General features: G+C 37.7%; 2 protein-coding genes across 4 annotated transcripts in view; one reads left to right on the top strand and one right to left on the bottom strand.

The window, feature by feature from the left end:
* The window catches only part of xit (ALG6/ALG8 family glucosyltransferase xit), a 36,042-nt gene extending 28,385 nt beyond the window's left edge, over positions 1 to 7,657 (bottom strand). Inside the window, exons 1-3 of one of the 2 annotated variants that reach the window (XM_071657522.1) lie at positions 7,519 to 7,657; positions 6,819 to 6,928; positions 1,243 to 1,387 (exon numbers count right to left, since the gene is read on the bottom strand). In XM_071657522.1, coding sequence (XP_071513623.1) covers positions 1,243 to 1,387; positions 6,819 to 6,877 — 204 coding nt within the window. In that variant the 5' untranslated portion in view covers positions 6,878 to 6,928; positions 7,519 to 7,657. The remainder of the gene's footprint in view (positions 1 to 1,242; positions 1,388 to 6,818; positions 6,929 to 7,518) is intronic. The other variant, XM_071657523.1, reaches the window with a different exon arrangement.
* A 1,012-nt stretch (positions 7,658 to 8,669) lies between these two features.
* LOC139746300 (TNF receptor-associated factor 6-like) lies at positions 8,670 to 24,453 on the top strand. 2 transcript variants are annotated; one of them, XM_071657403.1, is made up of 7 exons: positions 8,670 to 8,921; positions 10,674 to 10,754; positions 12,772 to 12,911; positions 13,580 to 13,763; positions 15,537 to 15,671; positions 20,010 to 20,216; positions 20,951 to 24,453. In XM_071657403.1, the coding sequence occupies exons 2-7, from the start codon at positions 10,713 to 10,715 to the stop codon at positions 21,968 to 21,970; spliced, it is 1,728 nt and encodes a 575-aa protein (XP_071513504.1). In that variant the 5' UTR covers positions 8,670 to 8,921; positions 10,674 to 10,712; the 3' UTR covers positions 21,971 to 24,453. The 2 variants fall into 2 exon arrangements, with proteins under 2 accessions (XP_071513504.1, XP_071513503.1); XM_071657402.1 differs by having other exon boundaries at positions 8,672 to 8,921; positions 10,670 to 10,754.
* The last annotated feature ends 1,740 nt before the right edge of the window (positions 24,454 to 26,193 follow it).

Raw genomic sequence — 26,193 nt, 5'->3', positions numbered from 1 at the left:
TGCATTTCAAAAGCATCCACCCCATCACACTTTCTCCTCCAAATTTCAACAATTTAGCCCTCCACTCCAAGCACTTTTCCTAACTTCAACTTCATCATTAATTATTGCCCTTTTTACCTCCTTGCCATAGGCACCTGTACTTTTATCCTTTTCCTTCCATCCTCCATACCCATGAATATAACAAATGCTGCCTCATCTTCCCTATTCATCAGTTCTTCAAAACACTCTCCATCTTCCTTTCACTTACACCTTTTGATTCAGCAACTTCCCTTCCTTACTTCTCAAATTAACTTTTCCACTCTGACATCCACCTCTTTCCTTTTTCACCTCCTTCCAGCTGATGTATGCCCATCTATATCACTAACAACCTAGCAACACAGTTGGAAAAATATAAAGCATCAAAGACACCCTAAATCATCAAAGTGTAACTACATTATCATAGTAGAAGGCTAGATGTATGCAGTAACTATACTAGTACTTTTTACAGCAAAAGAAACAATTTCCCTGGTAAAGTTTATTTCTTTCATTCATCTCAGTGGTGTTTTGTGTGAGTAAATATTAAGCAAATACAATCAATATATACAAAATGTAAAAATACATATATGTAACAAATTATGTAAATGATACATATGGAATGTACAAAATTTCTCCTAGTAAGACACCATAAAAGTGTTATCTGTTTAGTTATATATAGAATGAAATCAGGAAAAAACACATAACTGTCATATATTTACATGAATAAAGAGAATTCCTTGCTGATGACTCCACATCTTAACCATATATACTACAGACAACCTAACAGCTGGAAAATTATCGTGCATCATAGACACCCGTAAGTCGTCGAAGAAAGTGTAACTGTATTATCACAGTGTAAGGCTAGATGTATGCAGCAACTATAATAGTAATTTTTACAGTAAAAGAAACAATTGTCCTTGTGTTAAAATTTGTCTGGATAAGATGGTCAGGAACATAACAGATGGATAGCATCTCCATCCTTAAGGCAGGTGGCACTGTGAACAGCAAACACTGGATTTGCATACTCTACCCAACTAATCACTTGTTTAGTTTGAGATGTTTCACCTAGTGATTAAGGATAAGCATTTGTCATAAGCAACTCACAAGCTGGGTTTACTCACATTAGTCAAAAAACTCTCACTACAAGATATATGCCTTTCGCTAATTCATTTTTCAGTGAAACAAAAAGACGATTAATCAAGGAAAGAACACTTAATACTTTCTTACCTTTGCTAAAATACATTCAAACCAGGCAAAGAGAGGAGGATAGTCAAGTGTCCACTCTGATGTCTGCTCAAAATACCATCTATCAACTGGAAGGCTGTGAGTGATAGCTAGCCAGTTACGATGCACCTCAAAGTCAGTAGAATGGCTGGAATAATAATAGCTACTGTTAAATGAAACTGATAGAAAATGACGTTTTAATGACATAATCAAAATTTCCAGTGCCAGTATTATGCGATGATTTGTTAAGTTTCACACATGTTCTCCCTGTGACATATTAGCCCCTATATTAAGGAAATAAAGCTTGACTTTCTTGGTAATTAACACAGCTTGAGTTGCATATCTATTCAGACATGAAAATTTTGTAACTTCAGACATGGTGATTTTGTACACCAGATGTAGTTTTTGTATATCATTTGTATGTAATCGAAGTAAATATGTAGACTATTTGAGAAATCTTTATTCATTTGCACTTGCTTAAACTCTGTGTTGCTTCCTGACACTGCATGTGGCCATGTTACCAACACCAAACCGCTTTGTTAGGTTAGGTATTGAATAACCTTTATCTAACCTCCGTTGAACTTAATCTTTCTCTACACTGATAAGAATAAGATGTTCTATTTCACATTGCTACCCTAACCACCATCACTTGGAGGTTTCTTCAAAGGTCATTACAAGGGCAAAATAGAAACAAAAGCAACTGAAAAAAAAACATTGAGAAAAGCATGAAGTAGTATATGGGTGGGGATTTTTTTTACAGTGATTGACATGGCATGGGCAAAACATGTCCAAAATCATTACCATCTCAGATAACATGAAAATAAGGTATCTCAAAAAGAATTAACAAATTAATCAAAGCTTTTAAGTGTTTGTAAAAATTATATGAAGGGAGAAAGACTGTAGGAATGTAGGAAGAGGGAAAAAGAAAGCTGAAACAGCAAATTTTAATTAGGTCTCCAAAGGTGTCTACAGACCTAACTGATATAAGAACTTAATAAAAAGAGGGGAAAATTAATTCCATAGCTAAGATGTTCAAGAGACGAAGGAGACATGACTTCCAAAATCATAGCTTAGTCGTTCAAAAGAGGAAAGAGGCACAACTTTTAAAATCATCTTAAAGCTTTCAAAATTATGGCTTAGCTGTTCAAGGGAGGAAGAAGGTTGAACTTTCAAAATCATAGCTTAGCTGTTCAAGGGAGGAAGAAGGTTCAACTTTCAACATCATAACATAGCTGTTCAAGGCAGGGAGGAGGCACAACTTTCGAACTCACCTTCAGCATCCTCCTATAACAAACATCATAAAACCAGCCCTTCATTCCACACAGTGCTTTTTCTGATTTAGTATACAAAAGAGCATCAATGGATACAAAAACTGTGGTAACGTCCATTATTTTTCTCCATAATCATAATGACATTACACAACTCTGATGCATTCCCACAACTATTCCAAACCACTTACTCATACCTCTAATTACTCTCACATTTGCATTATTTCAATTATAAAAGCTCTTAGCTTCACTCAAAAGTTTTCCATACAAACTGCATAGTCGAAATTTCTAAACATGCCTTCCTATGTGCCTTATTGTATGTCTCTCTAAAAACTTGCTCTACAGTTAATCTAAATACAAAAATCTAACTTAAAACCCTCTTCAATAGGGGATTTCTGATCCTTTTGACATGAATAACAACAACAATACCACACAACCTGCAAGCTATGCTTAGGAGACTTATTTATCTATTTATTTATCTTACTTTGTCGCTATCTCCCGCGTTAGCGAGGTAGCGCAAGGAAACAGACGTAAGAATGGCCCAACCCACCCACATACACATGTGTATACATACACATCCACATACACAAATATACATACCTGTACACCCCAACGTATACATACATATACACACACAGACATATATACATATATACACATGTACATATTTCATACTGTCTGCCTTTATTCATTCCCATCACCACCCCGCCACACATGAAATAACAACCCCCTCCCCCCGCATGTGCATGAGGCAGCGCTAGGAAAAGACAACAAAGGCCACATTCGTTCACACTCAGTCTCTAGCTGTCATGTATAATGCACCGAAACCACAGCTCCCTTTCCACATCCAGGCCCCACAGAACTTTCTATGGTTTACCCCAGACGCTTCACATGCTCTGGTTCAATCCACTGACAGCAAGTTGACCCCCTGTATACCACATCATTCCAATTCACTCTATTCCTTGCACGCCTTTCACCCTCCTGCATGTTCAGGCTCCGATCACTCAAAATCTTTTTCACTCCATCTTTCCACTTCCAATTTGGTCTCCCACTTCTCCTCATTCCCTCTACCTCTGACACATATATCCTCTTGGTCAATCTTTCCTCACTCATTCTCTCCATGTGACCAAAGCAATTCAAAACACTCTCTTCCGCTCTCTCAGCCACACTTTTTATTACCACAAATCTCTCTTCCCCTATTATTACTTACTCAATCAAACCACCTCACACCACATATTGTCCTCAAACATCTCATTTCCAGCACATCCACCCTCCTCCGCACAACTCTATCTATAGCCCACACCTCGCAACCACATAACATTGTTGGAACCACTATTCCTTCAAACATACCCATTTTTGCTTTCCAAGATAATGTTCTCGACTTCCACACATTTTTCAAGGCTCCCAGAACTTTCGCCCCCTCCCCCACCCTATGATTCACTTCCACTTCCATGGTTCCATCCGCTGCCAAATCCACTCCCAGATATCTAAAACACTTCACTTCCTCCAGTTTTTCTCCATTCAAACTTACCTCCCAACTGACTTGTCCCTCAACCCTACTGTACCTAATAACCATGCTCTTATTCACATTTACTCTCAGCTTTCTTCTTTCACACACTTTACCAAACTCAGTCACCAGCTTCTGCAGTTTCTCACATGAATCAGCCACCAGTGCTGTATCATCAGCGAGCAACAACTGACTCACTTCCCAAGCTCTCTCATCCACAACAGACTGCACACTTGCCCCTCTTTCCAACACTCTTGCATTCACCTCCCCAACAACCCAATCATAAACAAATTAAACAACCATGGAGGCATCACACACCCCTGCCACAAACCTACATTCACTGAGAGCCAATCACTTTCCTCTCTTCCTAAATGTACACATGCCTTACATCCTCGATAAAAACTTTTCAATGCTTCTAACAACTTGCCTCCCACACCATGTATTCTTAATACCTTCCACAAAGCATCTCTATCAGCTCTATCATATGCCTTCTCCAGGTCCATAAATGCTACATACAAATCCATTTGCTTTTCTAAGTATTTCTCACATACATTCTTCAAAGCAAACACCTGATCCACACATCCTCTACCACTTCTGAAACCACACTGCTCTTCCCCAATCTGATGCTCTGTACATGTCTTCACCCTCTCAATCAATACCCTCCCATATAATTTCCCAGGAATACTCAACAAACTTATACCTCTGTAATTTGAGCAATCACTTTTATCCCCTTTGCCTCTGTACAATGGCACTATGCAAGCATTCCGCCAATCCTCAAGGACCTCACCATGAGTCATACATACATTAAATAACCTCACCAACCAGTTAACAATACAGTAACCCCCTTTTTTAATAAATTCCACTGCAATACCATCCAAACCCGTTGCTTTGCCGGCTTTCATCTTCCGCAAAGCTTTTACTACCTCTTCTCTGTTTACCAAATCATTTTCCCTAACCCTCTCACTTTGCACACCACTTCAACCAAAACATCCTATATCTGCCACTCTATCATCAAACACATTTAACAAACCTTCAGAATACTCACTCCAACTTCTCACATCACCACTACTTGTTATCACCTTCCCATTACCCCCTTCACTGAAGTTCCCATTTGTTCCCTTGCCTTACGCACTTTATTTACCTCCTTCCAAAACATCTTTTTATTCTCCCTAAAATTTAAAGATACTCTCTCACCCCAACTCTCATTTGCCCTCTTTTTCACCTCTTACACTTTTCTCTTGACCTCCAGCCTCTTTCTTTTATACATCTCCCACTCATCTGCATTATTTCCCTGCAAAAATCATCCAAATGCCTCTCTCTTCTCTTTCACTAATAATCTTACTTCTTCATCCCACCACTCACTACCCTTTCTAATCTGCCCACCTCCCATGCTTCTCATGCCACAAGCATCCTTTGCGCAAGCCATCACTGCTTCCCTAAATACATCCTATTCCTCCCCCACTCCCTTTACCTCCTTTGTTCTCACCTTTTTCCATTTTGTACTCAGTCTCTCCTGGTACTTCCTCACACAAGTTTCCTTCCCACGCTCACTTACTCTCACCACTCTCTTCACCCCAACATTCTCTCTTCTTTTCTGAAAACCTCTACAAATTTTCACCTTCGCCTCCACAAGATAATGATCAGACATCCCTCCAGTTGCACCTCTCAGCACATTAACATCCAAAAATCTCTCTTTCGCGCGCCTATCAATTAACATGTAATCCAATAACGCTCTCTGGCCATCTCTCCTACTTACATACGTATACTTATGTATATCTCTCTTTTTAAACCAGGTATTCCCAATCACCAGTCCTTTTTCAGCACATAAATCTACAACCTCTTCACCATTTCCATTTACAACACTGAACACCCCATGTACACCAATTATTCCCTCAACTGCCACATTACTCACCTTTGCATTCAAATCACCCATCACTATAACCTGGTCACCTGCATCAAAACTACTAACACACTCACTCAGCTGCTCCCAAAACACTTGTCTCTCATGATCTTTCTTCTCATGCGCAAGTGCATATGCACCAATAATCACCCATCTCTCTCCATCAACTTTCAGTTTTGCCCATATCAATCTAGAGTTTACTTTCTTACACTCTATCACATAATCTCACCACTCCTGTTTCAGGAGTAGTGCTACTCCTTCCCTTGCCCTTGTCCTCTCACTAACCCCTGACTTTACTCTCAAGACATTCCCAAACCACTCTTCCCCTTTACCCTTGAGCTTCGTTTCACTCAGAGCCAAAACATCCAGGTTCCTTTCCTCAAACATATTACCTATCTCTCCCTTTTTCTCATCTTGGCTACATCCACACACATTTAGACACCCCAATCTCAGCCTTCAAGGAGGATGAGCACTCCCTGCATGACTCCTTCTTCTGTTTCCCCTTTTAGAAAGTTAAAATACAAAAGGAGGGGAGGGTTTCCAGCCCACCTGCTTAGGAGACTTATTCTAATATAAAGTAATTCTTAAACTGACTTTTACAATCCCTTTCCTTTTACAGAAAGTAATTATAAGCAATCGACAAATTTTCTGTCCTTTATACATCCTGTCCAATTCCACTCCAACTTAAAGTGTGTGAAGTGAAAATTCAAGAAGGGAGTTTTATTACAGTGGAAGTCCAATCTTAATTTTAACACACTGGGCACTGGTTAAGGATGTGTAAGTGATGCTGCTGAAGCCTTATGAATCTGATCAATCGACACAACTTGAAATGGGGTACTGATAATATACAGGTAGACAGAATGATACTACATATGTAGATAAACAGAAATCTCTCACTACTCACTATGCTGGAATCAGAAGGAGTTTGAGGCATGATAATCCCAAAATCACATGCCAAAACATTTTCTTATGTATTTGAGAGTAATTTCTTGATTTCACTGTAATACTTTCTGTCTGAAACAAAGAAAAATCAGGCCCTATTAGCTTAACGTATTTCAGAGGTGATGAATTTTACATGCATCTAATCATCTAGCCACAGGATACTGTACTGTACTATACTACACACTAATTCCTTTCTGATCAGTTTATACTGAAAAGTAAGTGGTGGACCTTATAACACTATGCAGTTTCTTTTAAAATGTAACTTTGAGTATTTCTATAATTTCACCATTAATTGATGTTACAGAAATTCTTCTTTCAATCATACTCTTCTTATACTTATGATAAAAAAAAATGCTTTATGTTAAGCTCCTCTGGCGTAATAAATTTCTAATGACTCATGTTACTTCTTTGGTGCCCGCAAACTGTGGCTACCTATTTCTGCTCTGTCAATAACTAGACACGTCCTCATGTTATAGATCTAGCCTAGACCTGGTAATGAAAACGTCAGTCGTTTTCGTTGCTACTTATTATGTCAGAAGCAACTTTACTTAATCCAGTGTATTACACTTGAATGCGTCAATGCCTGCCTCATCTCCACACATTATTCAGAACACAAACATTACCGACTGTCTCTGCATTTATTCAACATATACATTACTTACATGAAGGTTATTTACATCCAATACCCATATATGTCACGTCTCCTCTTTCCTTTGGTAAGTATTCTCTGTGAAGGTGAAATCTGATGAATTGGTAAGGTGGTTTTGACAGCCACTGTTTGTTTACCTCGTGGCACCACACGCTTCCAGATGGCCACTTGCACACATACATTCTATATAAATACAATAGATCTTTAACCATTATAATTGATATGAAGTTAATCCATTAATAAATTTTGGATTAATGATTTATTTTCCATTTCTAGTTACCACTAGTTGGAAATAACAAAGTTATTTCATATTTGAAAGATTTACTCTCGAGGAAAGGGACCTCATTCACAAAAAAATGGGGTCTACCTGAAATTAAATTGATAACAGGAGCAACTGGTTGTGCACATGTATATATAAGGTTAACAATTTTAATAAAAGAAACATAATCATCTTACGAATCGTAATGAAATAAACGTTAGCCTGACACCAAAATATGAATCAGTATCAGGAGTATTGTGACACCGCATATATACTAATTACCTGGGAAATGTTCTCTCATCTCATTAAGTTTGAAAAATAAAAAGCCTCTTTATATAACGACATTCCTCATGCACTTTGTGCCATAGCCAGTGGTGGTGTTGGGGAGCTTATGAATGCAACACGCCCCTCGATGTTGGTTGCCGACGTCTTCTCTCGGGTCAACAAACTGTCAGTAAAGCATGTCTATATTCATTTGAGTAATTTTGGGCTGAGTAAGGGACAATGGCATCAAGTAACTCGAGTGATCGCCTACAAATATTCCCCTATCATATCAAACACTGTTCAACATATGCAATTGGACGGTATACATTGTGTTGCTCTACGATATTTCGGCTAATTTCGGCATATTTCGGGGTTTTCTCATAACTAAATTAAGTCGTCGTCATTTATTATCATATATATGATACAGCCAGTTGTATTTTGACCAATGATAATAAATGCAATTACGTGATACAATGTTTAAATGTCAGGTGTCAGCGGAGAAAGGATTATCGTCTGTATGTGAATAAATAAATGAAAATTTCATCATAACAAATATTTCTAATGGAATTGATTTTACGAAAAAATTACATTTTATCATAAGTATAAAATTGTGGAAAAATGCAACTGTTGATACAAAATTTACAAAAACAGTTGTGTATTAATTTCACTGCGTTCAAGGTCTCCAGGATGTAAATAAAGGAATCTTGGAGAGTTGTGCATTATGATGAGGTAATAGACAATGAAGTGAAGTGGAAATACGAGCATAGGAGTTTCACAGTTGGATAAGTGACACACCCAAGAGAACAATCAGTTAAGAGAGTTAGACACGTGAGATACTTCCAGATGTGAGTCATCCTGAAGGAATCTGAGGAAACTCGGCGGAGGATCAACAGGTGAGTCATATAGGAAACCGGGCATTTAACTCTTGCCTCATTTTTTGTTTACTGCCTCACCTATTGTCCTGTAGCTTATTAAAGGAACTTGATCATCTGTTTCTCATTGACTTCGTAGATTGCATCGAATTTGTCTTCCAAGTCACATTTAACTGATGTACCATTTCTTTCCTGGGTTGTCTAGCAGCTACCAGTCGTCTGTTTTCGTAGTAATAAGCACCAAGGACTTGTCCAAATTTTGTAGTTGGATAACATAAACAAAGATAATGGTTTACGAAAGATTATGATGCCAGTAAGATGCTTGAAACGTACATAAAGTCTTTAAATATGTGTGAATGTTGAGTATTTATGACACCTAAGTACATGTATCCCAGTATGTCTCATTTTCTTGTCTTAAAAATATTGAAGGAATAAGAAACACCAGTTTGATCATTTACACTTTGATCTAAGGAATCCTCAGTGAATGTTATGGAAAAAAAATAGTAAAAGAAGGCCCTTATGTTTTTAATATGCTTTGATTAAATGCACTATATCCCCATAATTAGTAAATTTTTCTCATCATCCTTTTGTGGTATTTGTTTGTTATCATGTGGACTGCAACTGGCTGTGCTACTTCTTAAATTACTTAACCAAGCAGTAAAACTTATTCTTTTGAAAGTATTCCAGCTTGATTTCTCAATGCTAAAGGGTAACTGGTTTATGAATACACAACTTTTCTTCATTCCTAAGTACCCACATAGTTGTATAACATAAATTTGTATACAGTACATTGAGTATACCTAGGCTCTGCCTGCAAGAAGGTACACTGCTAGCATAAAGTCAACTTTGATGATGCTTAGCTATTGGGAATCCAGTCTTGTCAAAGAATGTACCACTCTGAAGGAGTCTACATTTCCCTGCTTCTGGAAGTAGTATATCTTTGGACTGCAGGAGCCTTTAGAAAAGTGCTAGGTAACACCAGGTCTCTCATAGAATTTGCTGCAGGGTTAAGTAGAAATCATAGATATATATATATATATATATATATATATATATATATATTGAAATGTATAGGTATGTATACGTGTGTATGTGGATGGGTTGGGCCATTCTTTCACCTGTTTCCTTGCGCTTCCTTGCTAATGCGGGTGACAGCGACAAAGTATAATAAATAGATAAATATATTGGATCTAATTTAAAGTACCCTAGATCTTTCTGAGCTTTTGAGTAGGATGAGCACTAATAAATAGATAAATATATTGGATCTAATTTAAAGTACCCTAGATCTTTCTGAGCTTTTGAGTAGGATGAGCACTCCCTGCTTGACTCCCTCATCTGTTTCCCTTTTTAGAAATTGAAATACAAGGAGGGGGGGTTCCAGCCCCCTGCTCCTTTTCCCTTTAGTCACCTTCTACAACATACGTAGGAAGTATTCTTTCTCCCCCATCCCCTGGGATGCATATATGTATATTTGCTGATAATCAACTTGAGTCCTGAATCAGATAGTAAAATGAATTATTTTTTCACTATTCATTGAACTGTTTGATAGGTAGTTTCAAAGGTGTATGCTTGATGAATGTAGAAGGCAGCTTTATTGTGTATTTGGATATATGTTTCTTTGAGTTTGCCTTAACCAGTAAGCATTAACATCAGATATTAACAGGGATATATTGTTTACATTTTTGATCTCATGAATGTAAGCATTATTAAGATTTGACTTGTATTTCATTAGAGCCTGAATGTATTGAAATGATTCTCATTTATTACAGTAAGAGTGAGTCACATCATTTGTGTTGAAATGAGTTATGAATAATGGAGAGTGGAGACGCCGATCCTATAGCCATCATGACCCGAGTAAGTCTATTTGTACTGTATGGTGTTGATATATTTGTACCTTTTTCTTAATTTCATTGATGTTATCTTTCAAAAGTTTTGTATATTGGAAGCTGTTCATAGCAAATGTTCATGGAGATTACTTCTCTGTCTTCAATGTACTATATCCGACTAAATTGAGGACCCAGTCTGATAGATCTGTTTCTGATGTATCTGATTGGTTCCTTACATCACACATTCTCTAGGTATTTGGTATTTATAATCCAATAAATGTAATGGTGGTTCACAGTGGCTACATGAGTCAGACATTCAGTAGATTGTGGTTGTATGTATAAATAAATGTTTATGAACTGACCCGTAAGTGAATTAATAGATCACAGTGTACTATACATCATATGCTCTCACCTTTTGCCATTCTACACTCAATCTCTCCTGATACTTCCTCACACAAGTCTCCTTTCCAAACTCCCTTACTTTCACCACTCTCCTCTCCCCAACATTTTCTCTTCTTTTTTGAAAACCTTTACAAATCTTCACCTTTGCCTCCACAAGATAGTGATCAGACAATCCTCCAGTTGCCCGTCTCAGTACATTTACATTCAAAAGTCTCTATTTTACATGCCTATCAATTAACATGTAGTCTAGTAATGCCCTTTGACCATTTCTCATACTCACATATGTATACTTTTTAAACCAGGTATTTCCAATCACCAGTCTTTTTTCAGTACACAAATCCACAAGCTCATTACCATTTCCATTTACGACAGTGAATACCCCATGTACACCAGTTATGCCCTCAACTGACACATTACTCACCTTCACATTTAAATCCCCCATCACTAAAACCCAGTCTTGCGCGTCAAAGCTGCTAACACACTCACTCAGCTGCTCCTAAAACACTTGCCTCTCATGATCTTTCTTCTCATAACCAGGTGCATAAGCACCAATAATCACACATCTATCTCTATCCACCTTCAGTTTTACCTATCTCAATCTAGAATTTACTTTCTTACACTCTACCGCATACTCCCACAACTCCTGCTTCAGGAGTAGTGCTGCTTCCTAGCTCTAGCCTTCTCAGCAACCCCTTTCTTTACTCCCAAGACTATCCTAAACTACTCTTCTCTTTTACCCTTGAGCTTCATTTCACTCAGCCAGAAGGTTTAGGTGTCTTTCCTCAGACATACTGCCTATTTCTCCTTACTTCACATCTTAGTTACATCCACACACATTCAGACACCCCAGTCTGAGTCTTCGAGGAGGATGAGCAATCTCAGCTTGACTCCTTCTTCTGTTTCCCTCTTTAGAAATTGAACTATACTTACAAGAGCAATTTTTATTGGTACTTTAGTGCCTGTAGTAGTTTGTTAGGCTATAAGTGATAATGGAGGAAGTAGCACTATAATATGCACTGCACTTGCAATGACATTAATGTATTACAAGTATATATCTACCAGTGTATAGTCATTATTAAAGCAATAAGTGAGGAGATTTCCTGAAACAATCTTTCACAAATCACAGGATGGCTTAAGAGATGTTGAAAGTATGGGCAGCATGGCAAGACTAACTTGATGATCAGAGTAGCCAGAATGAACAAACCTCCATATGGTAGTAATATTGTACCCTATAAGTGCATTATTATTTTGTTACAGTATGGTGAATTCCATATCATTGACACAACAGCATCACAAAAGTTCATTCATGATGCATTAGAGATGTTTCTGTATCTTATTTCTTTTCAATATTAATTCATACTGTTCAGTGATATAAATGATGTTACCACATAACAATACAGGAGTTCAACACACAGAAACTGTATTGTGCTTACCAGAGCAAATGTGGGTAGGTTTGGGCTGTCATAGGATATATTGGATTAATTTGTTTAAATCAGATAATAGCTCAGTCTGGCTTTAGGTGTCTGATAAAGCCAATTTCTAAAGTGTACAGTGTCAGTAAAACAGGGTTTACTGAAACATGATATGCCTTTTTGATTGCTGCTTTTTTTTCTACTTGCTGATATGTTGTCTCATCATTACAGCAGGAAGGTTATGACTACGAGTTTGTGCCTCCACTCGACCCCAAGTATGAGTGTGCTATTTGTCTTCTGGGTCTGAGGTCTCCAGTACAGACTACTTGCGGACACCGCTTTTGTAAAGAATGCATCTTTAATAGCATAAGGTGAGTTTTCAATCTTGGTTTATTTTCTGTTATGTAATTTAACTGCACAGTGTTGTAGTGGAAATGAAGTAACTGTGTGGCAGGAGGCAGGATGATCGTGTAAGAAACTAGATCTGTTTCATGTCTTGAATTATTTTTTATGATAATATTCCTAAGGAGCCTAAGTTTTGACCCAAAGAACTGTATTATGTACAAATTACTGATGTTTTATTTGGTTTACCTGTAATAAAAGTTCATATGGATGTTATCTATGGGTATAGGGAATAGAGAATACCTCCCACATATCTCCTGTGTGTTGAAGATGACCTTTTTTTTATATAAATCTTCACCTATATTACTACATTTCTAAAGAAGAAACAGTGGAAGGAGCCAAATTAGAATTTTTCTCTGGAGGCTTCGTCATCACAGTGTTTCTGACATTATGGCTGTACACAGCAAACAGTCATGAAGAGAGGATTTATCTGTTATATGCTGCTGCATGTTTATTGCCTTTTCCTAAGATATTCTTCATTCTTATTGTGTAAACTTTGAATGATTAGTTTGTTACAGTGACTATATTATAGGATAGCCCAGACAGAAACAGATTCAGTGATATTTCCTCCCTATATTATATGACAACATAGAAAAGTCTCTCCTATCAGAGTTTAAATTCATCTCATTTATTGCAGTGAAAGCAGTAATCGTTGCCCAATTGACAACTTGCCACTCTCAGAAACAGATTTGTTTCTTGACTCATGTGCTGAAAGGGAGATCCTGCAGCTGTGCATTAAATGTCCAAATCATGCTCTTGGTTGCACACGAATAGTAGAACTTATGTACATCGAGCATCATACTCAGGCTTGCTCCTTCCAAGTAAGTTTTTATCTTTTACTGTCATGTCTCTAAGGTTTGTTTATTGTTCATGCTGATAGTAAGTTTCCAAGAAATTTGGTATAACACTCACTTAGCTAACCATCCATTTGCAGAATTTCAATTCTCCTTTCTCTGTAGAACCAATTTCCACTTATATCGCAATGAAGGAGCTATGTCATCCCATGGAAAGGCCCTTTCATTTTGATGGCTCTTTTGCACTTTGACTATTATAAGTTTTTTGACTATTATAAGTTTAACAGATTGGAGCTTATACAGTATAGGTACTGTATTATCTAGAATATGTGACATTTATATTGAATTAGATATGTCTGAGAAACTTGGCTAATGCATCCCCAAATTAATGGAGAATTTACAACACAATTTTAAAAGTTTTTTTTGGTGAATGCTCCAGTAACAGACAATAATCCTCATTATGGATTAGCTTTAAATGAAACTTAAGAAAGGGCTAAAATAATGGAGAAATATATAGAGAAAAAGAAGAATAGTCTAAGGTTTTGAGGAGGCAGAAAATGTGCGTTTTAAAAAGAAGTAGGTCTTATCTCTTAGGAAAGGCATGAGAAGGCGAAGAGTCCCAAAGCTTAGAGGTGTATGGAAAGAAAAAGAGATTATAATGGCTTAACCTCATTGAAGCTTGTGGCCACTTGATAATTAGGTGACATGGTTACTTACCAAGTATTACATTGTCTAGCAGATGCAAAGGCACACAGGCAGCCTTTTCATGGGAGCAGAAACCAAACTGAATTAACAGTAGAGGGACAGGGAACCAACATTACAGCATGAGAAAAGAGGGTCAAATTTTGGGGTTAGAATTATAGAGCTGATAAGTCAGATTGCTGTAGATTCAGCTCACTCAGGCGTGTTTAAAAAACTTTCCTAGATGTGAGAGCTCCACTCTCTGTAAGGATGAATTAGTCCTTTTGTATAACTGGGGCAGGTGTTCAAAAGAGAAGAATCTACATTTGAATTATGAACACATCTTGCAGTTTTGTAAAAGTAGACTTAGCTGTCTGTGTCATGTCGGGTTTCTGAGATGGATTAGATATCATGGCGACAATAAATGTGTTGTGTTTAGTGTATGCGTCAGAAGTGGAGGAGATATGGAGGAGACTGAATTGTAGATGGAAGGATGGAGTAAATAAGATCTTCAATGATTGGCACCTGAACATGCAGGAGGATGAAAGGCATGCAAGTGATAGAGTGAATTGGAGCAATGTGTTACACCAAGGGTGACATGCTGTCATTGGACTAAATGAGGGCATTTGAAGCTACCAGGGGAAGGAAACCATGGAAAGGTATGTGGGGCCTGGTTGTGGAAAAGAGTCTGTGTTGCAGTGCATTACACATGACAGCTAGAACATGGATATGAGGGAATGAGGCCTTTCTTTTCTCTTTTCCTGCTGCTACCTCACTAAGGCAAGAAATGATGAACACGTATAAAGAAGAGGATAAATATTCAAAGTTTATATATCATGAAATTTTTGATTAATTGTATCCCACATAGATGTCATGAGAAATGTTAGTCCACAGCTAATCAGAAATTGGGCAGCCCTGCCTTTATGTAAATTTTTCTCCTGTTCTTTTTAGTATATTTTGCATCACTCATATTCCAGTGATTTTTTTACAAAGAAAAAAAAGAAAAAATTTGTTTTAATGTATTTTCCTTTTTTGATTTACACACAATATGCCAGTAACTCTTGCCTTCTATTGAGTACTGAGTAGTTAGAAGTATCTAATTCATAATGTCCCCTCCAGCCAGTGATGTGCCCCAATGAATGTTCAGCCACTGTACTTCAAAAAGAACTGGAACAGCATTTGACATTTGAATGTGTTCTAAGAGTCAAAAAGTGTGATCTCTGTGATGAACCATACACTTTCAACCAAGAGCAGGTATGTATGTAATGATTTTATGAGTACAGGTGATTTCCCTGTTATTACAAGACCACCTTAATTAATGTTTGACTTATAGGTAATTAAAAGAAGTTAGAATTAGGAATCCCATTATTCATGTCCCCTGGTTATGATGTATGTAACTTCATACATGTTAATGTAGAAATTGTCTATGTCAAGTTTTACTGATCCGAGTAAGCAAAGAAAATGTAAGATTGTAAAGGAATAGCACTAGTTCACTAAGGAAGTAGATCTGTTAAATGAGAGAGGGGTTAGTGGTAGTTAAGATACCTCAACAAACAACCCTGACCAAATATACACACCAAAATGACCCAAAAAGCACTGAACAACAGTCCTCCCAACTCAGTCTTAAAGACTCTTTCACTTGACCTAAAGACATCTGAAACCACACTTAGTTTTACTGATCCAGCTAAGCAGAGAAAATGTAAAAAATACTCATTGAAAATTATAAAAGAATAACTCTGTTAGACATCTTCATTAAGGAAAGTGTAGACCTGTTGGATGAGACAGGGATGAGTGGTCGTTAAACTATCTCAACAAACACCAAAGTGACAAAACATACACACAAACCATAATGAGCCACCAAGCACTTAACAGCCATCCTCCCAACTCAATTTTCAAGACACCCCCTCTCCCTTCTGCTCCTCCACCCTGACATAAAGCCATCGGAAGCCACTCTCCACATATAAGATATTAAGTAATTTCTACTCAGTTGTCTTGCACTCTTCCCACATAGCTCCAGAAACAATATTACAACACTCTATTACTTGTGGTCCCACCTGGTGGGTGTGGCCAGCTTCCTGAGCAATGCAGGGGCCCCAGAGATAATAGGAAAGATAATCTAAGCAGTGAGGAATTTTTACTATGAGAGTAAAGTATTAATGTGAGTAGGAAGAGAGAAGGGCTAGTGGTTTCAGGTGAAGGTCAGTTTATAGCAGGGGTCTGCTATGTTACCATGGCTGTTTGATCTGTATATGGATGAGGTGGTTAGGTTAGTGAATGCGAGAGTCTTAGAGAGATGGGATAGGGGCCAAGGAGTTTAAGTCAGTTTCCATTTGCTGCTAACACTGCTCTTCTGGCAGATTTGAGTGAGAAACTGTTGAATCTGGTTTCTGAGGTTAGGTGAGTATGTGAAATGAGGAAGTTGAGACACTGTGAATAAAAGGCAGGTCGTTTGGAATGTGAGTTTGAATGGAGAGAACCTGGAAAAATATTGTTTTAAATGATACGTGAGAGCAGTGGATGGAACCATGAGAGCTGAACTAAGCCATTAGTTGGATGAGGGGCAAAGGTGCTAGGTATGTTGAGTGTATGAAAGGAGAGGTCTTAACCTATAAAGGCAGATTAGTACATTTGATGATACAGTAATTATGACCATGTTGTATGGATGCAAGGCATAAGCTATTGATGAAAAAGTACAAAAGAGGGTGGATATGTTAGAAATTTGTATGCTTGCAGACAGTGTATAGTGTGAGAAGGGTAAATTGAATGAAAAATGATGGGGTAAGAAAGTGGTGTGGAAGGAGGAGCTTGTATGAGAGAGTTGAAGAGGGTGTGCTAAAATGGTTTGGAAGTGTGGTGAGGATGTTTAAGAAAGGCCACCTAAGAGTGTGTGCATATTAGAAATGGAAAGAACAAGGAGAATATTGAAACTGAGGAGTTTGAGGGATGGTGTTATAGATGCTTTAAGTGACTGGGGCCTGAACATGCAGAAGGGTGAGAGACTTGTATTGTATAGAGCATATTAAAATGAAATGATAGACAGGGGGTGATGGCTTGAAACATGGCATATGAAGTTGTCAGGGAACACCACGGAAAAGTCTGTGAGGCTTGGCTTAGGCTCTGGTTTCATTGAATGTAGAGGTGAGTGAATGATGCTATTTTTCATCTTTCATAGTGGTACCTTGCTACACAGGAAACATCAGACGAATGCAAAAGTTTTTTCATGCAGGATGAGGGTCTAAGAGGGTCAGACCAAGTACTGCTTCCTGGGTGACTGTTGATCAGACTCTCTATACCAGAATAATGTTTCTCATTAGTGCTTCTTCATATGTCAGATATTGGTTAGGGAGTATATTAAGGATTTTTACTGAAACCCTAGCTGCTTCTAGTGTATATGAATGACACCTTCATCTCATGTGTACAAGTCAAACTTTGTTTCTGCCTCTGATCTTGAGAGTTTTGGTACTCATGTTGTTGTAAAGGTGCTCACTTCATTCCTTTTTTGTCAAAAGTATACTATCCCTGAATTTCTCAGAAACATTTTATATTATATTCCATAGAAAGCCTTATCCCTCACTTAGTACTAAACTTTCTTTTGGTGGATGCGGAATATAGTGTAACTAGCTTCTTATACATACTTGTGGGTGATTCAGTTAACAGAAATCATACTCCTTGACTGTCCAGCAGAAAATGAAAGTATTTTTTTATCTCTGTTTTGCATTTAAACCTACACATGGTCCGTACAAATCCCTCTCTCTGTCTTTTCAGTATTACCCTGTGCCTTGGTACTTTGGGACTCTCAACACGTTTTAACCTATAGCTCTAACCTGGCTCTTTTTAAGAGATGGGTATTTCACTTCCTCCTAATTTCTAAAGTGCTTTTCTTTGTCTCTTTATTTTCATTAATTAGACTAAATGGAAGGGTTAAGGAGAAGGAGAGACCGAATTGGGGAGAGAGGATAGACTGGAAAAGATTTTGAGTGAACTAGTCCTGAATATGCAGGATGGTGAAAGGTATGCATGGGATAGATCGAATTGGAGCAGTGTGGTATAGTAAGGTTGACATGCTGTTGATGGACAGAACCAGTTTATATGAAGCGGCTTGGGGAAACCATGGAAAGGTCTGTGAGGTCTGGTTGTGGAGAGGGAGGTGTGGTTTTGGTGCATTGTGCATGACAGCTAGTGAATGGATGTGAGTAAATGTTGCCCTGCTTTGTCTGTCCCTGGCACTACCCCGCCAATGTGAGAAATGGCGAACAAGTATGATTGTCTTTTCATACTTGATCACCTTTTCCTCCTTCTTGTCCTCTCCACTTCTGACTCATATTTCTTCTTTTCAACCTCACCTCACTCATTCTAACCATATGTCCAAAGTCTCATCCATACCCTTTTTATTACCACACCTCTCTCTTACCCTTTTATTACTTTCTTCTTATTATTATTATTTATTCATTTATATTTATTATACTTTGTTGCTGTCTCCTGCATTAGCGAGGTAGCGCAAGGAAGCAGATGAAAGAATGGCCCAACCCATCCACATACGCACGTATATACATACACATCCACACATGCACATATACATACCTTTAAATTTCAACATATACATATATATACATACACAGACATATACATATATACACATTTACATAGTTCATACTTGCTGCCTTTATTCATTCCCATCGCCACTCCGCCACACGTGAAATAACCCCATCCCCCCGTGAGCGCGAGGTAGCGCTTGGAAAAGACAACAAAGGCCACATTCGTTCACACTCAGTTTCAAGCTGTCATGTATAATGTACTGAAACCACAGCTCCCTTTCCACATCCAGGCCCCACAAAACTTTCTGTGGTTTACTCCAGACGCTTCACATTCCCTGGTTCAATCCATTGACAGCACGTTGACCCCAGTATACCACACTATTCCAATTCACTCTTTTCCTTGCATGCCTTTCACCCTCCTGCATGTTCAGGCCCCAATTGCTCAAAATCTCTTTTACTCCATCTTTCCACATCCAATTTGGTCTCCCACTTCTCGTTCCCTCCACCTCTGACACATATATCCTCTTTGTCAATCTTTCCTCATTCATTCTCTCCATGTGACCAAACCATTTCAAAACACCCTCTTCTGCTGTCTCAACTACACTCTTTTTATTACCACACATCTCTCTTACCCTTTCATTACTTACTCGATCAAACCACCTCACACCACATATTGTCCTCAAACATCTCATTGTCCACTCCACTTCTGACTCATATTTCTTCTTTATTATTATTATTACTATTATTATCATTATTATTATTATACTTTGTCGCTGTCTCCGGCATTACGGAGGTAGCACAAGGAAACAGAAGAAAGAATGGCCTAACCTACCCACATAAACATGTATATACATACACGTCCACACACGCACATGTACATACCTATACATTTCAACGTATACATATATATACATACACAGACATATACATATATACACATGTGCGGGAGACAGCAACAAAGCTTGATAAATAGATAATATAAATATAAATGATTATCATTATTATTATTATTATCATTATTAATATAAAAAATGGCTTGTACATGCATTTCTTTCAGCTTCATTTGTTGACCTGTGTTCATGTGATAGTGGCATGTGAGATGTGTGGGACATTGATGGCACGTGGTGATATTGCTACCCACATGACTGAATCCTGCCCTAAAGTAGTTGTTGCATGCACCTTTGCTGAACATGGCTGCCACCATAAGATGACTCGGGCTGACCTAGATCAACATATGGCACAAGAAACCCAGTTTCATCTCTTTGTGAGTATAAAGCATTATTCCTCTTTATATTTTTGCTTTTACATTTACATCTGTATATCAGATGTCAGCATACATTAGTGATCACCTTACCAGAAAGTGCATTTTAGGATGTGTTATATAAGACAAATAGCAGTAATCTCCCAGTTGACAGAAGCCTATTTTGCAATTTGATCCACATACTATCATTTTTGGGGATTACTTTATATGGATTCAGGTTTCATTTCCCAGCTCTGGTCTCAAGAATTCAGATTATCTTTCTGTGTAATTTTGGATAAGCATTATTTTCCATATTGGTTTTCAGTGGGAGTGTAGTAATGTAATACTATTGCATTTGAAGTTGATTGTTATATTTTCGTTAATATAGGTACGTTATTTAGAATTTAAATGTATAACTGGGAATAAAACTGAATTTTGGTAGCCTAAAATTGCAAGTGAATTTCAGTGTACTAGGATTGGCTGTATAAGAGTAATGAAAAGAAAGAAATATTTGCAAGAAAGCTTTAATGTTGATATTTTTAACAAGACTTAAGGGTATATTCATTATATGCTAATCATATACACACTAGATTACAATATATCTGTAGTTTTAAAAGCTTCTTTTTCATCCTCTGTTCCAAAAAATGTTGTAAAGTTCTTCCCCTGTTGTTCTGCAGTGTGATATTTATCTCATACATTTTATCAGGTGAAAATTTAGGGTATTAGAAGTGTGATGATAATTTGTTTTGGTGTTTCAGCTGTTGTCATCAGGTTACAAGAAAATCAATGCCTTCGTATCTGAGTTAAGTCGAACAGTTGGTGTAATACAGTCTCCTTTTGGAAGCTTCAGTCGTCAGCCAAGTTTAAGAAGTCAAATATCTGCTACATCTCCAATTCCTGAAAATCATACAAGTCCATCACATCCTGAAAGAACATTAGAGAAATCTTTAAGCCCATCTGGAGCTGTTGGAGGCTCGGAAAAACCACCAGTATTTCCCTTGTTACAACCTGGAGACAAAGGAACAGACTCAGGGATAGAAGTTAACAAGCTCCAGTTGAATCTTAATCACCTGAATATTTGTGATGGTGCCAAAGGATCTTCCAAATTATCCACCTCTTCATTGACCCAGCAAGAGATAATACTGCGCAATTTATGTGAAAAGAGTGTTGATCTGAGCCAGAGTATGGTGGAGGAGACTATCAAACATAATAATCTAGCCAAGAGAATTGAAGAAATTGATGCTTACGTCGAATCGCAGCTGGCTGAGTTAAGTGGGAAGTTTTGCAATGGTGAATTTGTATGGAGAATAAGGAATTTTTCTCAATTTTGTGCTGAATTGCAAAATAAGCCTGGGAGAGTCTGCCACAGCCCACCTTTTTATACTTCTCCTTTTGGATATAAATTCTGCCTTCGGACAAATATTACATGTAAGTCCAATGAATATTTTCTAGCCCTGTTTATTCACACAATGCAGGGTGATAATGATGACTTCCTTGAATGGCCTTTTAATGGACGAATAACACTTTCTATCTTAGACTGTGGCTCAGTCGTACCCAAGCAGCACATAACTGAGACAATGATGAGTAAGCCAGATCGACAAGCATTTATGCGACCAGAAGTTTCTCGTAATCTTAAAGGCTTTGGATACACTGATTTTGTAGCTCTCAAGAGAATACTCGAGACAGAGAATGGAAACTATGTCAAGAATAACACGCTTTGTATCCGTGCAGTGGTTTGTCCAGGAATGGCAACTAATAAACAAATAGAATGCATTTAGAATCTCCAAGAGTCTCATTTGTTCAAGCTTTAATGTGATAATGAGATAAATAAAGATATTCCTCAACCCATTTTTTCCATTTAAAGCCGTATGGTGTGTGCTCACTTGTATCCACAATTATTGTTATGTACTCTTGCACATTTTGTGTTGAATGCCAACAGCAGAAATACCATACAATTGCCAAGGAATTTTGGAAGTTGGGTCACATTTCAGACAAATGGAATGGCTATATTTTTTTAACTGTTAAATTCTTAAAATTTATATGAAAACATAGGTTGACAAAGAGTGCCTTGTGAAAGGTGCTATGAATATATGTGGTAAATGGAAATTAATTAAATAAAATGGAAATTTTACCAGGACAATAAGGTATAAGTGCAAGTAGAAAGGGAGTTGTGTGTATGTTTCTCAGTGAAGGTGGGTCTCTGTCAAAGGTGTGTGATGTTACCTTGGTTGTATATGTTTGTCAGTATGGGGATGAGGGAGATGAATGCAAGGTTTTAGAACAAGGGACATATTTACTGCATACTGAGGGTGGGAAAGCATGAGAGGTGAATCAGTAGGTCCTTCCAAGTGACACAGCCCAAGAGAGAAACTCCCAGAGCTGATGACAGATTTTAGGAAAGTGTGTGAAACTAGAAAGTTGAGAGTGAATGCAGGTAATGAGGTGTAGCAGGGAGATGAAACAGGATGGTTTAAATGGGGATATGGAGGAAATGGATTGGTTTAGATATTTGGGATTAAACTTGCCAGAAGATGGAACCATGGGAGCTAAAGTGAGTCATAGAGTGGAAACAAAGGTCCTTGGTGCATTGAAGAATGTGTGGAAGGAGAGGCTAGTGTTTGTTAGGCTAAAGATAGATATGTCTGAAAGTATGGTAGTACCAGCAATGTTGCATGGTTGTGAGTCATGGGCCCTGAATACAACAGAATGGAATTGAGTGGATGTATTTGAAATGAATGCCAGAGGATAATATGTGGTGTGAGGAGGGTTGATCATGCAAGGAATGACAGAGTAAGAGTGAGGTGAGTATGAGGCACAGTATGATTGAAAAAATTGTCTGACCACAGAGTCATCAAATGGTTTGGACATATGTAGAGGATGAGCAAAGAAAGACTGATTAAGATGATCTACATGCCAGAACTGGAGGGACAAAACAGGAAGGGTAATTCAAGATGGAAGGATGGAGTGAAAGAAGCTTTGGGTTATTGGAACATTAACATTCAGAAGGATGAGAGGTGCATGGGATAGAATAAATTGGATTGACATGGTATACAAGGGACAACTTGCTGTTAGTGGTTGAACCAGGGAGTATGAGGCTGTCAAGTTAGACATTGGAATAATCTGTGGGGCTTGGCTGTGGATGGTGTGCTGTATTTTGGTGCATTATGCATAAAAGGTAGAGAGTAGGCAAATAAGGCTATTGTTTGTCTGTTCCTGATGCTACCTCACGAAGGCAGAAAAAGCAATTGTATATGAAGGACAGTGATAGGTTCCCTCACAGATCAGTGTATTCGATTCATTTTGTGTGCATGTAATGTTTATGTAATAGCACTTATTCTTCTAAAAAGGTCATTAGTATTTAACAAAACTGTTTCAGTCCATTTATTCAGTTGAATTCAAAGTTATAGAATTAGAATTCATCACTAAAATAACTTTGATCTCAGTAGACTAGGTATTGGATTGCAACACTGGTAGCTCTGATGATGCTGTTCTGTTAATTGTACCATGTATTCAAACTTGGTAATACTATAGTGAGAACATTGACAAAATTTGTTATTTTTCATAAGCTCAAAACTTTACTTAACTGCCTTTAATAAGCCCATAAGTTCAAAATTACGTTTACTCTTGTTACAATGATAATGTAACAGCTTCATAAGGAATATGCAATTGAGATGAAAGTTCTAGTATTAGAGAGATCTTTATGGCAATATTTGACTATTTTTTAATGAGTAAGAGTGAAGAGGAAAGATAAGCCTTTCCCAAAATGGTATTTTGTGTAGGTTATGATAGAATCTCCCTAATTATTCTCTTGCATGTGTATGTGATTTCCCAACTGCCCCATTCATCTGTGATTATATTGATAATATGAAAATGAGAATTGTTTGTTACCTCAAAAGTGTATATTTACTTATGTATATATAAAAAAATTATTACAAATGTGTAGTTTGTAAATGGTTGACATATTGAAATGTAATATTTTATATATAATGAAGCAAAGTAATTTTGATGTAAGAGCTGTATAGTTCTGCTTTGCACTGCTCTTCCAAAAATTTAGTTTTCCATATCAGTGCCTTCTAAAACTGAAGTCCATAATTTTCTCACCATCTGATCTGCTCTGTAAGCATGTACCTGTACTGTAAATCTAATGTGGTGGGCTAATTGTTAGGAGTTTATTATACTGTCTCTCTCTCAGTAAATAATGTAATATGTCACAAGTTCTGAGTCTGGTGGTTCTATAAGGCTATTAAAGCTCATCTTTACTGCTCAGGTTTTGTTTTAAAGTTAATTGTAAACCTAAAAAAAAATTATGGTATAATGCTTCCCAAAGTACTGCAAAAGAAATCAGAGAGTATCACTGGTAACCCCATTTACATACCATATTGATTGAGTTCATTTCCTGTACTTTATTGTAGCACCTTAACTTATCACTTTTTCCTAGCAGTCAGATTGTTGCAGTCAAATATTACTCTTGCATTAAAGTTGATAACACTATTTCAGAAATGAGGGTTAATATAGAAAAAATTCTGCCCATTCTGTCTTTCTAGGTCAGCTGACTGTTATGTTCTAAGACATCTTTTGGTGAGGGTGTGGCAGTCCTTTAAAAAACTGGGTAACTTCACTGAGATCTTGTGTTCTTGTCTGTTACCAGTTTAGAGATGTTAATTTAGGGTGTTCACAAAACTAATTTGTTAGCCAACAATAATGAATAAGCCAAAATTTAACTAGGCTAAGAGTGGAGATTAAGGGACAACCAACCTGAATTCCATAAACTTCATGAAGGTGTTGAACGACATAACCACCAGACCATTTCCTTTTCAGATGTAGTGAATAGATAGATGCAAAGCTTCCCAACTTAGTTGTATATATTTATATATATTATACTTGATTGCCATTTCCCGCATCAGCAAGGTAGCATCAAGGAACAGACAAAGAATGGCCCATCCACTCATATACTTATATATGTATACATAAACGCCCATACACGCACATATACATACATATACATTTCAACATATACATACATACACATATGCACACTCATACTTTTTTGCCTTCATCTATTCATGTCACTAACCAGTCCTACATGAAACAGCATTGCTTCCCCCTGCTTCAGTGAGGTAGCGCCAGGAAAACAGACAAAAAAAGGCCACATTCGTTCACACTTGGTCTCTAGCTGTCATGTGTAATGCACCAAAAACACATATTTCTATCCACATCCAGGCCCCACAGACCTTTCCATGGTTTGTCCCAGACATTTCACATGCCCTGGTTCAGTCCATTAACAGCACGTCGAACCCGGTATACTACATCGTTCCAATTCACTGTATCCCTTGCACACCTCTCATCCTCCTGTATGATCAGGTCCCGATCACGTAAAATCTTTTTCATTTCATCCTTACACTTCCAAATTGGTCTCCCACTTCTCCGAGTTCCCTTAACCTCTGACACATATAACCTCTCTGTCAATCTTTTCTCACTCATTCTTTCCATATGTCCAAACCATTTCAACACACCATCTGCTTTCTCAACCCCATTCTTTTTATTTCCACACATATCTCTTACCCTTTCATTACTTAATCAAACCATCTCACACCACATATTATCCTTAAACATTTCATTTCCAACACATCCACCCTCCTCCATATAACCCTATCCATAGCCCATGCCTCGCAATCATATAATATTGTTGGAACTATTATTCCCTCAAGCATACCTGTTTTTGCGCTCCGAGATAACGTTCACTCCTTCCACTCATTCTTCATCGCTCCCAAAACCTTCACTTCCTCCCCCACCCTGTGACTCACTTCTGCCTCCATGGTTCCATTCACTACTAAGTCCACTCCCAGATATCTAACGCACTTCACTACCTCCAATTTTTCTCCATTCAAACTTACATCCCACTTCACATGTCCCTCAACCCTACGAGACCTAATAACCTTGCTCTTATTCACATTTACTCCCAACTCTCTCCTTTCACACACTTTTCCAAATTCAGTCACCA

The sequence above is a fragment of the Panulirus ornatus genome, chromosome 64, assembly GCF_036320965.1.
Source record: "Panulirus ornatus isolate Po-2019 chromosome 64, ASM3632096v1, whole genome shotgun sequence".
NCBI classification, from domain to species: domain Eukaryota; kingdom Metazoa; phylum Arthropoda; class Malacostraca; order Decapoda; family Palinuridae; genus Panulirus; species Panulirus ornatus.
The sequence above is the reverse complement of the archived record's forward strand: the minus strand, read 5'-3'. Positions and strand labels throughout refer to the sequence as shown.

What these genes read in the sequence shown, in the direction of transcription:
- LOC139746300 (XM_071657403.1), top strand. Translation starts at nt 10,713, where the DNA reads ATGGAGAGTGGAGACGCCGATCCTATAGCCATCATGACCCGA. An exon ending in TGCATCTTTAATAGCATAAG is followed by an intron (nt 12,912 to 13,579) that starts GTGAGTTTTCAA and finishes CATTTATTGCAG; the next exon opens with TGAAAGCAGTAATCGTTGCC. An exon ending in CTCAGGCTTGCTCCTTCCAA is followed by an intron (nt 13,764 to 15,536) that starts GTAAGTTTTTAT and finishes TGTCCCCTCCAG; the next exon opens with CCAGTGATGTGCCCCAATGA.